This window comes from Lutjanus erythropterus, chromosome 9 (genome assembly GCF_056507025.1).
Source record: "Lutjanus erythropterus isolate fLutEry1 chromosome 9, fLutEry1.hap2, whole genome shotgun sequence".
In the NCBI taxonomy this organism is placed as follows: domain Eukaryota; kingdom Metazoa; phylum Chordata; class Actinopteri; order Lutjaniformes; family Lutjanidae; genus Lutjanus; species Lutjanus erythropterus.
Window position 1 is genome coordinate 23,710,856 of NC_139325.1, and position 15,656 is coordinate 23,726,511.

The following is a 15,656-nucleotide window of genomic DNA, read 5'->3' on the forward strand; positions in this document are numbered from 1 at the left end:
TCTGGTTTTTGTCATAAAAACAGGCGCTGCATTACCCTGCCCGCACACCACAGCCCGCTGGCTCCACGTCGGTTATAATTATGCTGAACAGCCAACATGAGCTGCGTCTGACATTTATCATGACTTTCTGTTTTCTTTATCTTCTTCTTCAGTTTTCTTTATCTTCTTCCTTTCTGCTTTTTTAAAAAATCTCTATGACCGCCTCTGGCTCTTTCTGTCTATCCATAAATCTCTCTCTCTGAATGCAGGGCTGTGTATTGGCAAGTATCTGCTGGTATGATACGTACCACGTGACAGGGGTTTATGATTCAGTGTATTATAATATATACTGTAGGCAAGGCAATATATTGCTTTTTTTAAATCAAACTCAAACTCAAATTTTGAACTAAACTAAATTTTACTTTTTAATTTACTTTTATCAGATAAACTTGAATCAATCAATTTCAGAAATTGTTCAATGTGAGCTGTGAACTTGTTTTGTCATTATTTGGGTTCTTAAAAATTAAATGATGGCAAGTTAAGCTATTAAATTATGAACTATTATTCACTTTCACTTTGATTAGTTAGGTTGTTTGGTGGTTTCTAAAACTCAAAGATTCAAGTTTTGAATTTTCTCAACTTTTTCATTTATATAATGTAAGAAAACTGTCATAGCGCAAAGAACACGCCGCCTTATGCATAAAATCAGAATCAGTGGTTTGTGCATTTGTATTAAATTATATCACAATCCCTGTAATATCCAAAATTGCAGCATGACTTTTTGTGTAATCTGAGCAAAGATATGTGGTCACTGCTTCTTGTCTCAGTTTGCATTGTTACATTAGAGTGGAGGAGTCAAATGGCTGATCAATTGTAACATGAATCTATGCATCTAAACTACTAATTAAAAACCATGATAGTGTTTTTGAAAATTACTACAGTGTCACAAAACATAATATCATGATACTCATCATGATAGGTGTTTTGGTGTTTTCTTAAATACTAAATCCTCCCCGTTTCTTCCTCCTTTTTTGTCTCTTTCTCTTTGACATGCAGGTCTTCGAGCATCCGTCCAGGTCAGTTTGGGTATGGCAGGGTCCCGTTCTCTCTTCCTCTGCATCGTCCCAACCGCCAGGCTCGCCACACTGGCAACGGTACTGACACTGCAACACCGGCCCCTGGAGTACCCACCGGTGAAGATGATACTGAGACTAACAGGAACGAGGAAGAAGAGGTGAAGAGTGATGGAGAAGACAGGGAGGTGGCGAAGACCGAGGAGGAGATCACTGACGCACCTGCTGCTGAGGAGTTGCCCGCGACGACCACCACAACTGGCAGCCCACAGCGCCACGCTGACAGACCCTCACAATTCAACACGGAACACGTCAGGCCAAGAGTCCCACCCTCTCACACCTTCTCACGCTCCTCATCGCCATCCCTCCATCCCAACCGCCACAGGTTTGACTGGCACTCTGTCACTGCGCCGCCTCCTCCCGTCCCTCCTCTCTCCCGCCCAAACTCCCCTGCTATTGCTTCACGTTTCTCCACACCTCTCCACCGCTCCAGCCCCATGCACAGAGACAGGGAGCCCCACCCGGGCTTCAGCCCCCAGGTCCCACCGCCAGGCAACGTCTACCCATTGCAGCACCCACACATACCCCACCTGGGAGTCGAATCAGGCACAGATGGGGGAAGAGGAGCTCCTCAGGTCTACAGATGCTCTGGGCCGGAGAAGGAGTATCGCAGGTGCTTCTCGCAGGTAAGATTCCCAGAAGCGAAAGAAAGATTCCACTTAATTTCTCTTAACACCCTTTTAAAGGGATAGTTTAGATTATGCGATGTGAAATTGTTTAAGTCACTTATCCACAGTCAGTGTGTTACCTACAGTAGATGCTGGTCAAGCTAAGCAGTGTACTTCTGTGGATCGGGTCAGCAACAAAATGTGTATTGGCCAAGGTTCCTTTAACCTGCACAGGCTCTGCAGATGGAATTTAGAGTAAACTCAGTCTGGTACAAATTGTCTTTTCTCTTTTTAAAACAAATGTATTTTGTAAACGGTCCCTGATATAAATAATCTTGTTAAATATCAATATCAGTTAAAGTTATCACTATATTTAGAATATTTCGACTGCCTCACTTTGCCATCAGACAGACTTTTCCAATGGGAAACTGCTGCAAAGTAAGCCACATACTGTTCTCTCCAAGGCCACAAGACTCCATTGGCAAAATCAGTCATTTTACACCAAAATCATATAATAACACAAGCAAAGTATCAAGACAGCAGTAGACCAGCAAGTCCCTTGTTCTGACAGGTAAAAATGACTTTCCTGTGCAATTTGGTTGGTTTGCAGAGAGTGATATTCGGCTTATGTGCTGGCAATTTCCTGTTGGAGGAGGATGTTTGATGGCAAAGTAAAGTGGTGAAAACAGTATAAATATAGCAAACACACTAATATTGTTGTTTTGTTTTTAGATTGTCCTTTTTAAATGGCTAAAATACTTAGTACCTAGTACATCAGCAGTACATTCATTGTTAAGTATCAGTGATGGTGCCGCTCTCTTTTTCTCCAATCTGGTATCTACTGTAGGTAAATCACTGGCTATTGATAAGTACCTCGTACAGCCCCACATCAAAGAATCCGATCTATCCCTTTAAGAATATCAGTATTTCTCACCCACACCAGCTGCTTTATTCAGCCTGCATCTGTATATAGCCTGCAGTCATGCTTGATTTATATGCATGCCATGTACTGAAGGGAGCAGTTAGACGGCCGTAGACCGAGAAGTTGAAGGTCAGCAGAGTGTATTTGATAGGTAGATCATTCCCCAGCTCCCACACTGGCTGGTTGTCTATGAGCACTCGGATGGAAACTGACTGCTAGTGTCTCTGCCACTCCAAAGCGTGTGTGTACTTTGGGTCACAACCAGAATACGCACCTCTGTTGTCAAGCCACACACAAGTGTCTTAACACATGTGTGTGCGTGCAGTATCTTTTACAACTGATTGTGACCATGAATATGTGCCAGAACCTGATTGTTTGTGCACATAAATGCGTGTATGTGTATCAGCAGCACAGTGTGTATCAATGTAATGTCGTGTCTGGCTCGGGGCCTGCAGTGTTGATTGGGGTTGTGACCTGCTCCATACCTCTCAGTGCAACACGGCACAGGTGTGATAGGTAGCAAAGTGTGCGAATGCGGTGCCAAATAGAGCAGCCAGAGGCATGGACGGGCTGGTCGTGTCAGATGGACCAACTCACCCTCATCACACAGGTGAGAAACTGAGGTCAACCTCGCAGTAACTCAGGTTTCACTGAGGCAGGAATGCCACACTTGATTTCACTCAATTAAACGTGAGATTGAGAGTGAATCTCATGCATAGAGTTTTACTAATACACTGGGATCAAACATATCCACAATATCCTTTAATCTATATATTGTTAATTGTCTGTATGTATTGGTGTGGTGGGGTGTTCTGAAGTATAAGAACTAAGACATTAGCTGCTTTCAGGCTGCACCTGTCCTGGCACACATACGTGGCACATTTCACATGTATATGTCAAATCGAAATCAGCTGTATCAACCCAGCGGTATCTCACTTGGCTAGCTCTCACATTTTCCAGGCTTATGTGATGGCTGCTTCAAATTAACAGCTGGCTTTCACACAACCTTCCACCATCTTTGCCATTTTTCAAACAAACAATAAATCAAGTCTTGTCCTTAGAGAGAGCAACAATGTGCAAAATCACAGATTTGTTTCCAGCGACAAGCACAAACATTTAACATCTGTAACTGGTCACTAAGTGTGAACTATAACTTGTTTAGTTTGGTCTGATAACAGTATGAGTGGGGTATTGAAGCTAAATACTAAAATGGTATCCTCTGAAATCTGTTTGTGGTATCTAGTATCAAAAACCACTGTTCTGAAGTTGGCACTGTTGACTAATTTATTAATTTAATTTTCTTTATTTATAAGGAAAAGCATACATTAATCAGCAGAAATGTGCCATTGTTAGCAAGCTGGCTAACTAAGTCATTAACTACAGTTCTTTCTCATCAGTTTCTCAAATAAATCAGTTTGACGGTAATTTATTTAGGCAAAGTTCAGTGTTTTGTGGCCACCAGACCAGAAAAAAAATCACACGCAAAAAATAATAACATAAAATAATCCATTGATTTGGAAATCAGTGATTTGTGTTTGTGGGGTCTCTTGGATGTTTTGACCTCACATAATTTTAAAACAAATGGAAATGTGTTTAGCTTGCATTTTTGTTCCAAGTGAGTTTCTTATATGTGGCAAAATTTCCACGTTATGATGCCATGTTGAAATTTTTCTCCAAGCTAAGAAGAACAAAGTGCAGCAGTGAGTCATGCAGACTCTGCCCATGATGTGCCAATGTTGTGCAAAGGTCAGAGGTGACACTACTGTTTTTATGCAATAAATGCAGCCTAGTAAGTTATCCTCTCCTTGTGATCACTTAAGTCTTGAATATACCAAGCAAAGAGAAATTTGATGCAAATATAAAGTGCAGACCACCTGACATCTGATCAAAGCCGATATATCATGTCAATATGCCTGTTTCAGTCCTGACTGTTTCCGTCCAAATCAGCCCAACACTTACTGCTCGATTCAGTTCCAACAACCCAATGCTGAAGAGAAAAATACCATTGCATCGCAGATTGGGAGGAACTAAGTCCTCTGGCTCTGAATTGGATTCTGGCTCTGGTGGTTAAAACATGACTGTTCAAGTGCAACAAATCTTCTTGACGGAGCGTCCATTTTTCAGGTCACATTGGCGTTTGACACTTGAGATAGCGGAGCAGACACGCCCCCAGCTTTTCAAGGCTGAGAAAACTGCTTGTTTTTTCATGATTTTGAAAAACTTTCCTGGGTCTTTAATAACACATTTTTCTGTGGTGTGACAAACTCCTTACACATCTTTAATATTGCTTTACATGGACTTTAAACAATACTAAGACCTAGATATGTAGTGAAAAATGTAAAAAAAAACAGTATGACGTGACATCTCACTTGAGCTTATCTGAGTGCTGCTTAAAAAAGTGGTGAGAAAGTATCATTTTTGCTCAGGTTTCATGAAAATTGATCGGCCACGCATGTGCTATGGCATGTGATGGATGGATGGAGGGACAGACGAATGACATGAAACAGAAGGAATCGGATCCATTTTAAGATTTGATCATGGAGACAAAAATACCCAGAGTGACATATGACCAGGTTATTTCTGCCAGCAGACCACTTGTAGCAGGTCTGCCTTAAGTGAGACCATAGAGAGAGATGATAAGATTGAATTTAACACACAGAGGCACTAAAACACTCATGCATTTTCACTCTCACACGTTTTTTTTTTTTTTCCTCCCCACAACTGGCTCTCATCGAGTGGAAGTAGACACTTGAATTTGGGGCCAGGTTGGCACTCTTGGACCCTTGACTTTTCTCTCTTTAGATAATTTGGCAGCCTTGCCCTCTTTCATCCCCCTCTTTTGCTTTCTTTTCTTTCTGTATCTGCCCGGCTGTGTGTGATAGTCCCCATGTTAAAACAGATTTAGCAGCTGGCAGAGTACTTGCTGTGTGTGTGCCAGCAGCACTAATAGCAGTCCTGTGATGGCTGAGCCTGACTCATTGGGTTACATATTTACCCAACATTAGCCTCTGCTTCAGCCCTGTTTGCTCCTGCAGAAGATCGTCACTGCACATTTTTATACGTGTTTATCATTGCTTAAAAATAGTGTACTGATGAATGCAGGAGTTTGCCCTGGCTTGTATGTACTGTATAATATATATTTGTGTGTAAATGAGGGAGTGAGCCAGACTGAGTGTGACACATCCTATTATCTATTAGGTGTGTTTGTCATAACACACTGTGCCTGAGGCTCATCAAAAGTGTGATGTGTATGTGTGTGTTTTTACTGTTGCATAGGAGCAAGTGTGGAACTGAGAGAGGGATAGAGGAAATGAGGAGGGTAAAAGTGGAAGAGTGTGTGTGTGTAAGAGTGAGGGTAAAGGGTGAGGGTGGTAAAGGAAGTGACGCAGTTAAGTAGTAGTGAAAGAGAGTACTGTTTTTAGCAAATCTGCACACAGTAGTGGGAGGGTGAGTCAAAGGGCAAAGGGAGAGAAAAGGTGGAGAGTGGAGAGAGTCAAAGAAGAAATGGAGGTGAAGGCTAGTGAGAAAAAGAGTGTTTAGGTGTGTGTGGAGGGACGTGGATGTTGCTGTTTGACGTGGAGGAGACAGAGGAGTAAAAGCGAGGGAAGGTCAGAGCGGGATGGAGAGAAAAGAGTCTACAGGAAGACAAGAGGAAGTTTGTGTCAGAGGAAGGAGAGGATTCACGGAAAAGTGTTTGTGTGTGTGAGAGAGAGAAGTCGTATGTGTGTGAGAGTGTGTGTGAGTGAGCGCAGAGTGTAACAAGAGGAGAAGTTATTCTGTCAGAGGGAGAGGGGAGGAAAAGGTGGAATTCGAGAAGAAGCTGCCTGAAAAAAACAAAAAAAAAACAAAACTAAGAGACAAACCAGCTTGAAGCAGACGTATCACAGAGAGACACAGTCCTCTTCTCGTCCTTTTCTGTCTAAAGTCTTTCACCTCAAATTTGGACGATTCTCAAAGCATTCCCTCTTGACGTAGCTCCTCTTTATGTCCTCCTCCTCCTCAGAGTAAATATTTACAAAGAATCACTAACAGTGCATGCCTCTGCAACAGCAAGTGAGGCGAGATCAGAAGCATGTGCATTTGAGATGTATGTAGGTAGCAGGGGAGGAAAATCCTACTTTTGCACAAATCTCTCCCCATTTTTAATGTAATCACTAAAATCTCTCTGAATATTGTTCTGTACACCACAGGCTGCTGCTACCTACCTTGTATAATCTCATCACACAGCTAAATAGGCCAGATTGTCCCTTGAAATAGAGGAACTGGTTGGCAGTATGACATGATTAATTTATCTAGTTTTGCTAACTAGTATCAGTGTTGTTTAGCCACACTGGATAATCAGACTTTGCAGCTCATGTTGCTCCATTACCGTCTCACTTCATTGATCTGTCTCTCCACTGGTGAGGAGGTGTGTAATTCTGTGCCCCCCCCCCCACCCCCCATCGCCTTGCTGCTGCCACTGCTGTGTTTGCATTGAAAACAATGGAGGCAGCAACCACTTTGAATCACCTTTAATGTCCAGCTGCCAAAATACAAAAGAGAAACAAAGCCCCAAAGTTGGTGAAAATGTTGATATAGTCATCTGAACCGCCTTCATTTTTTGCAGTTAATGATAAACTGTGCTGTGATGGCTTTTTTTGCCCTGGCATTGCCCAACTAGTTAATCTATTTCATCTGCCAGTGATTTTTTTATTAATGTATTAATTGTTTAAAGGTAGAATCTAGAGCACACAATTCAAAGTTGTCTAGAAAGAAAGGGAGAGACATAGAGTGTGAATTATGAGAAATAAAGCAGTGAATCAGAGAAATGAAATGTTTTTTTATTATTATCATTATTATTATTATTATTTCAGAGCGGTTATATTCCAAAGCACAAATAAACATGCTCCACCTCGTATTATGCCAGATTTTGTGTGATTACAACCAAAACGATCTTCAGTCTGCTCTGCCTCTGTGTGTTTATGTGTTAAACTCTTCCCTCAGCTCACAGCAGAGGAGAGAGACAGACACAGTGATGTGACAGGATGTAACGTTGACATTTTTTGAAGAATCTCTGACCTGAACGTGCCTATCCCACCACTTCTGACACCAAGCCTACGCTCATGAGCAGCCATAATAAAACATGCTACCACTGAAGACATAATACGTGTCATAATAAGACACACACACATAATGTCATTGATCATAGGGGAGTTTTTGTTCTACCTTCCAGACACACTAATGCACTCTTCAGGCTACTGCAGAGAGTCTGATGATCTAATCACAGTCTGTCATTAAACAGGCGTTGTTAAACAGGAAAGATATTATTATGACTATCAGCACTGAGCAACAGTTCTTAGCTTTAATGACTGTGTGCAGACCCTGCCACGCTTACTTTTGTTCACATGAAGCGACAAACAGGCCCAGATGTGTTGGTTTATGAGACTCACGCACACAAACACACACACATATAAACACATACACACATGCTCAAGCCACATTGCTTCATTCAGACTGATCTCTGCTTTCTTTGCATTAGTACTTTAATGAGCTGAGTACCTGCTTCTTTACAAAAACCAGGTACACCTGCTTGTTAAAGTCTGTTTATATCAGCTTCTGTGTGCTCTGAGTTTCCCTCAAATCCTTCTTTCATGTTCCTTGTCATCACTTTCTGGCTTTTCTCTCACTCACCCCCTCTGTTATTTCTTTCTATGTCTATTTTGAAATGTAATCTTGATTTAAGGGAACAGATCAACATTTTGGGAAATTTTGCTTCCTGGAGTCAGATGAGAAATATCAGACTCAAGTCAGTACAGTGAATATGAAGTTACAGCCAGCAGCTGGTGAGCTTAGCTTAGCACAAAGACTGAAACAGGGGGAAACATCTGGCCTGGCTCTGTTCAACTGTAACAAAATCCACCTACAAGCACCTCTAAAGCTCACTAATTACCATATTATATCTTGACGTTTAACCCATTCTAAAACTGAAGTGTAAAAACAGTGACAACAAGACTCCAGGAACAAGTCTGGCACATAAACACCTGTAAAACCATAATATGTAATTTTTACACTTCAGTTTTCTCATTGTTTCCAGTCTTTATGCTAAGCTAAGCTAACCAGCTTCTGGCATTTAACAGACTGGTATTAGAGCACTAGCAAAGTTCTCATGGCTTTGCAAGAAAGTGGATGAAGTATTCAGATCCTTTGCTTAAGTCCAAGTAGAAAATACTTCTGCACAATTCTAGTGGGTCATAATTAAAAGCAATTATGTTTCTGAGCCTATAGCCTGTAGTTTTTTTTAATGTTGCATATTATGCCTTTAAGAAGTAGCAGAATCTTCTCAGTGCATAAAGGAACTCATCATCCTTTAGTTTGTCACAAACATTCAAAATCAGCACATTTTAATATGCATGGTTTTCATCACAAATGTAGTGGAGTGGAGTAAAAAGTACAATATTTTGTTTTGAGATGTAGTTATGCAGAAGTAAATGTACTTAAATTACTCCTAGAAACAGCCTTACAACAACCAACAACTGTCTAAAAAACATAAAGATCAATAAGACCAAACCAAAATGCTGCAAATCATCATCAGCCAGTGGATCGAGCACAGGGTTTCTGCAGCAATGTTTTGAAATCACAGAGAGAGTCGAAATTTTGCAATTTTAGACCCAGCTGCAGAAGGTTCCAGGCAGAAGCAGCAGCATTACGGTAAACATTAAAAGCTCTTTTACATAGTTCAGTGCAGCAGACTTTGGAAACTGAAAGGCAAAGCTGTTCACACTTCCTACCTCTCTCTCTCTCTCTCTCTCTGTCATCATGAAAATATGTGTTAAATCAAGAGTTATCACTGAGCATGAAAAAAATCTGGCCTGTAGAAAACATGATGTGGGCTTGTAGAGCTGCAATATGGAAAGGGGAACATGGAAAGATTGTCATTTTCAGTGCCTTCGAGCAACCTTCTGGTTTCATTTATTGATCTAGTGGTTATGGTGTTTATCTAGTGTTTTCTTCTTTCTTTTCTTCTGTTCTTTTCTTATTCTTTTCTGCTGTTTTGAGGCTCAACAGAGAGATTTCTCGCAGTTCGTTCCACGCTGCAGGGGTCTCCTCCTTCAGTCGTTGCCTGCTGTTGATAGATGAGCGGTGTTTCCTCTAGAGGACTCCTCCTGACCCTCCTGGGGTCAAGGTCTAGAGCTGGGTGGTGCCCTGCAAGCGCCGACACACGGCCTTGGTCACAAGATTAGCTGGAGAATGTTAATCGCTGAGGACAAACACGTACATGAGTGTATACACACACACACGCACACACACTCATATTAACACATGTCATGGATTTGTGTGCATGCATACAGTGATTAGCCCGGCCGTGTGGAGTGTGTTGATTTATGGCTGCAGGGGCCGGCGGTCAGTTGCTTTGTCTGTGTAAAGTTGCAGTAATGCGTGAGGAATGACCGGCCAGCCTTAACCTGTGTGTGTTATTATTGAGGCGATGTGGCCAGCTGTGCAGGCAGAGACTTGCATGGAAAATGACGACGACGACGTGTCACCTGGGCTTTACCCACGGAAACACACATATGGTGAAAGGTTCCTGCTCCCCTCATAATCTGCTCATCCTCAAAACTCATTAGTCTTGTCTGGACCGGTGTTTGTGTTTCACGTATGTGTTATGTGTGATCAGGACCTTGACTTGTGTGTTTATGTGTGTGTGGTATTTTTGTGTGTGCAGAGCAAAGCTTTTAGCTCTCAGGCAGTAACCCCCACCCTCCCTTCTCTTTCACATGCTCCTATATATTGCACACAGACCTCCTCTCTCCTCTCTCCTCCCTGCTGGTAGTAAAACACTTCTATAACTTTCACGGCTCCTGTACAAAAACACTTGACTGTCTCTCTTTCACGTCTGTATTCACTTTTCTTTCACCTGCTCCTCTGCTGCCATCCATCTCTCACTCTTTCACCCGTCACTCTACCGCTCATCGGCTGCCGGTTTTTAGATCTTTCACTTCAGGCTTCTTTTATGTTTACTTACCAGTCAACAAGCCTTTTAGAGGTTTAAAGTTGTTCTCTTACAGGCACTTTGATTGTATTTAAAGGGCAACCTTGGTATTTTATGAAGCTGTGCCCTATTTTCCTTTGTTTTTGTGTCTAAGTGACTAATGGGGACAGCAATTTTTCAAACTGGTTCAGTATTGAGGGACAGCACTGCGGCCGTCAGCCATGAAACAGACTGCAATTTAATCATTTAGACCCATTGTGGACCATCAAAGTACGTCCACTAGATGTGCTTGTTTTTGCCACCAACAGGCTCAGATTGTTATTCTAAGTGTCAGACAACATTGTGGAAAGGATTCCTACAGAAACAGACCTTTTGTTAAGGACAAAGATCAGAGTCCATTTGCAGAAACAGTAATTTTATCTTCGTAAAACACAATTCACTCAAACTTGACAAAAATAAAATAAACCTCAACAAAACTCTCTGGGTATATCTTTCCACTGCTCCAACAGTCGCCAACTCTGGTTTGGTGGAAAGAAGCCCTTAATTCACCATATTACATGTGAAAATATTCTATCTCAGCATATTTTTACATTCAACATGGTGAATAAAGGGTCAAAAGATGTAACAAGATGGCTATAGTGAGTGATAAGTGATTGCAGTTACAGGGAAATCCTTGTTTTAAACAACTTGTGTCTTAGTTTACTGGTTTTATCCATCATTGTTGTTTGTGATGGTATCACCAAATTAAATGCTGAAAACTGGGAAACCAAGCAGTCAGATTTTAGACAAATCCCAGGGTTAGTTAAACTTCCTTTGAAGAGAAAATGATAGCCGTCGTGAAAACGATTTCCCAAACTTTCCACTGTAAACATCCATAACAGTTTACACACTAACTCCTTCACTCAACTTAGGGAATATCACCAACGTTGTGTTTACACTGACAAGTAGTTTAACCTCTAAAGTGGTTTAAGTAATCTGGCTCAACTGTTGGCCTGTTTACATCCTCTCTGATTGTCTGACCACTCATGTGTCTCCTCCCATCGGACTACATTCTAGTGATGAAATTGCAGTGTTCCCAGACCTCAGTCATTTAATTACTTCGGAGAGCAAAATGTTATCATAGCTGATTGACTGCCACGTGGACCGTTAATGATAACCAGAACTACAAAAACAAGGCCCAGGGAGGAAGAAACTGAGACGGAGAGAAGGAGGCTATAAAAGAAAATGCACACAGAAGAGTGTAAAAACAGAACAACGAGGACAGCTGAAATTATTATTGTTAATTAAGTAATGAACTTTCCAACAGTCCTGCTCACAAGAGACGACTGGTTGCTCTGTTTAATCAGACCAAAATGAACAATGTGTCGGGTGGTCATGGAAAACGGGGAGAAAAACGGGATAAAATGGTTTTGACTACTGAAGGTCTTCATGAGGGACCAGTCATTATTTATTCCATTTACAGGGCTGGGTATTTGTCTAACATTTGCCAATACCAAAACAAAACTTTTTCAAGTAAGATAATACTTTCTTAATCCCACACTGGGAAAATTTGCATTGTTAGAACAACAAAATGGACAATGCAATAACAAAACTGTCAATAAAAAAGCAAGATAGAGCAAGATGTAGTCAATATGTAAATAAGTATACAAGCAAAATGTAAAGAACATAGAACAGGAGGAGGACACTTTGTAGAGGCATATCTCTACCAGGCAACCCAGAAAGAATATTTGGATCTAACTCCTTTGTAAACACCAAGATTTTGGTGTTTTTTTGGATTTTGCACATTGGTATATAATGGATTATTGCAAAAAACAAACCTTTCTTTTATTTACAGAAGACGCTGAAGTTAAGCAAGCAGCTGTTCAAAAACTGCTGAAATAAAAACATCTAAATTTAGTAAAACTTGGATTTAAATCAGGAACTAAGAAAGATTACGTAAACTAGATTATAAATATGACCACATATGCGATGCCGCCTGCTTGCGGTACTTCACAGTTTTTGTGCTATGGCTGCATTTCAGTCGCTACCAAAAAAGTATTGAGGTTTGATACCCAGCCGTATCTATAAAAAGTAAGAAATAATGAGAACTTCAGCATCCTGGTGACTTAGTGGTTGAGATGCAAACCATATAACCATGACGTCCCTGGTTTGACTCCAGTCAGGGACCTTCGTTGCATGTCAAACCCTTCTGTTCTCTCATTTCCTGCCCGTATCTGTCCTGACATTGAAAAAAAACAATAAAGGCAAAAAGCCATAAAAGTAAAAAAAGACAGCTGCTTGTCATGATAAACCAAAGTCCAAAGAGAGATTTAAAATTCTGAGAAAACTTGTTATCTAGGTCTATGCACAGTGCAGTTAGTAATAAACTGACATGAGACAAGTCACATTTTAAAAAGATGTTTTTGAATGTTGCTAAGTGATTGAGTGGTTTTTACTCTGTTTGCAGTGTTCTTGTGGTTTGGATGTTTTGATTTCATCCACAGGCCCGGGCCCATCCTGCCGTTTTCTCCTTCTTCCATCACCCCCCTCTCTTTAAGCATTTTGCCTCTGTAAAAGCCATCGCTCTCTTTTCTCTCCCCTCTTTGACTCATTCAGTAACTGCCACTCTGCCCCATCCTGTCACTCCACCCCTCCCCTTCACACTCCCCTGTGGCGGTTATGGGGAGACCCCTCTAACCCTGCACTCATAGTAAATGAGGAAACACCAAAGTATACTAGTCCTTACAATAACACACCGATTCTCCTGCAGAGCCATGAAACAGCAGTGAACATGTCTTCTCTCTTTTTTGCTTTTACTCTCACTTCACCTCCCCTCCCTCCTCCCTCCATTCAGTCCATTAGCCTCCCCCTGTTTTTACACACCCTAAACTCTTCTGGGAGGATCCACTCACATGTAGCGCTCATACAATCACCAATGCATGAATGCACACACTTGACATTTTCTTGCACATTCTTGCATGTGATAGGAATACTTAATTAGGATACAAAAAAAATGTATTTCAGTACAATTAAAAAAAAAGCCTTAGTGACAAAATGCTTCAATGGGTGTCCTTAAATGAGAAACTTAAGCTCTGCCTTAAGCTGTGAAGATACTCACTTCATCCAAGAAATAGACATCTAATTTAAAGAAACATGTGTAGGTCAGAACAACTGCTTATGTTAGCTATACAGACCATTGGCTAATGTTAGCTACACAAACAGCTACACAGACCAACCACTTAATGTTGGCTACACCAACTACTAACGTAAGCTACACAGACCAACCAGCTAACGTTAGCTTCATGGACCAAACACTAACGTCAGCTATAAAGGACATCTGGCTAACGTTAGCCACATAGGCCAACTGTTACCGTTAGCTACACAGAACAGCTTATAATGTTAGGTATACAGAACAACTGCTAACATCAGCTACTTGCAAAACCCTCAGCACTACTGCTTTTGAGACATATGTTGGGACTATAGGTGGTGATGCTGGTTACTGGGATGGTGTGTAGGTAAAAACAAAATAAGTCTGCCAGTTTAGTTGATGTTTGAGTGTAAAGTGTGAACAGCATGTTTCTGAATTCACAGATAACAAAGGAAGGAATATCTAGACCAACAATAAACTGACAACAAATATAAAACATTATTTTAGGCCAAACACTTTCATCATACTTGGTATTTGGAGTAATCCAAAACTGACATCATCAAGTTACATTCAATATTGTGATACTTTGATTAGGTTACTGACTACATTTTTTATCAGGTAATTAGTAATTGTATTGCGACACATGTTCAAAGTAACCCTCCTGGGTACTGTAGCGTCCCATAGAAACATACACAGAAACTATCCAGTTTGAACTGGGGCCCAACATGTTTATGTCCAGTAGAAATATTTACAACCATTACCAACCACATTTCACACACGCATCCGGGCAGATTTACAGGCTTACTTTTAAACATCAAGTAACAAACGTACACTGACCTTCAAGCGCCCACATATACTCACGTATTCAGTGGACGAAGCCCAAACACACTCTTGTATAAGAGCCTTATAACATATCGGCCATAAATAACACAAAAATAAGTCTGTTTCTGCGGTGTGAAACTGTGGCGGAGTGTACCGCATAAAGTTTCATGAGCTGGTTTCACACTTCGCCAGAACAGAAACAACAGATGATCCTTATGAGTGCCTTGTGACAGGACGGCCACATACCAACACTCACACACACAACACAGTGAAAGTGTGAAATTCAGAGCATGCTTTGGCGGTTTATCCATTAGAGTCTTTTAGTTACACTTTGTCGCCGAGGCTGTTTCACATGGGAAATGTGAGTGTGTGTGTGTAAACTTGACTACTCCCTTGCTCTTGTCTCTCCCAGATGGGTGACTTGGAACTTTCCAGCTGTTTGTGACAGCTGTGTGAGTGAAGAGAGAATCGGTGGGAGTGGGGTGTCGGGGGTGGACAAAAGACAAAGAGGAAAGAATCAAAGAAAGAGAGGAGTGAAAGACACGATGATTGTGGAGCTGACAGAGATTTGAGTTGCAAGGAAATCTGAGAGCTCTGTGTGCGGCATGCAGGCAGAGTGTGTGTTTGAGCCAGCTGTACATAACAGGGCTGTAAACTTGATGTTTTTTTTACCAGACAGGATGGTTGTGGCTTCCCACAGTAATGTCACCTGATGAAGTTGAGTGGGTGTGTGCAGTGGTACAAGATGTATTCAGATATTTAACTGTTGTAAAAGTGCAACAGTATCAAAATACTTAGTTGTATGTAAAGGTCCTGCATTTAACTCCAGTGTCTAGGATTTAGTGGCATCAAGAGGTGAGCAAACACCCCAGAAACCACTGGAGAAAGTGCAGAGGGTGAAGCTAACACGGCTAACATTAGCCATGCTACAACAGCTGCTGATTCAGCAGCAAGCAAGAGAAGACCTGAAAATATTCAATGCACTTTATGTAGTAGGGCGTCCCTGCTCCATTTCTCTATTAATTAAGTAAAAAAAAAACATTAAAGATCCCTGGTTTAATATGCAGCATATGTTCATTCGCACTAAACATGAAGT

The 15,656-nt window shown here is 41.2% G+C and overlaps 1 protein-coding gene across 1 annotated transcript in view; it reads left to right on the plus strand.

Moving 5' to 3' along the window:
• adamtsl4 (ADAMTS-like 4) overlaps positions 1–15,656 on the plus strand; it is a 53,633-nt gene that overhangs the window by 12,100 nt on the left and 25,877 nt on the right. Inside the window, exon 4 of the mRNA XM_084726726.1 lies at positions 1,036–1,738. Within this exon, the coding sequence (XP_084582852.1) occupies positions 1,036–1,738 (703 nt within the window). The remainder of the gene's footprint in view (positions 1–1,035; positions 1,739–15,656) is intronic.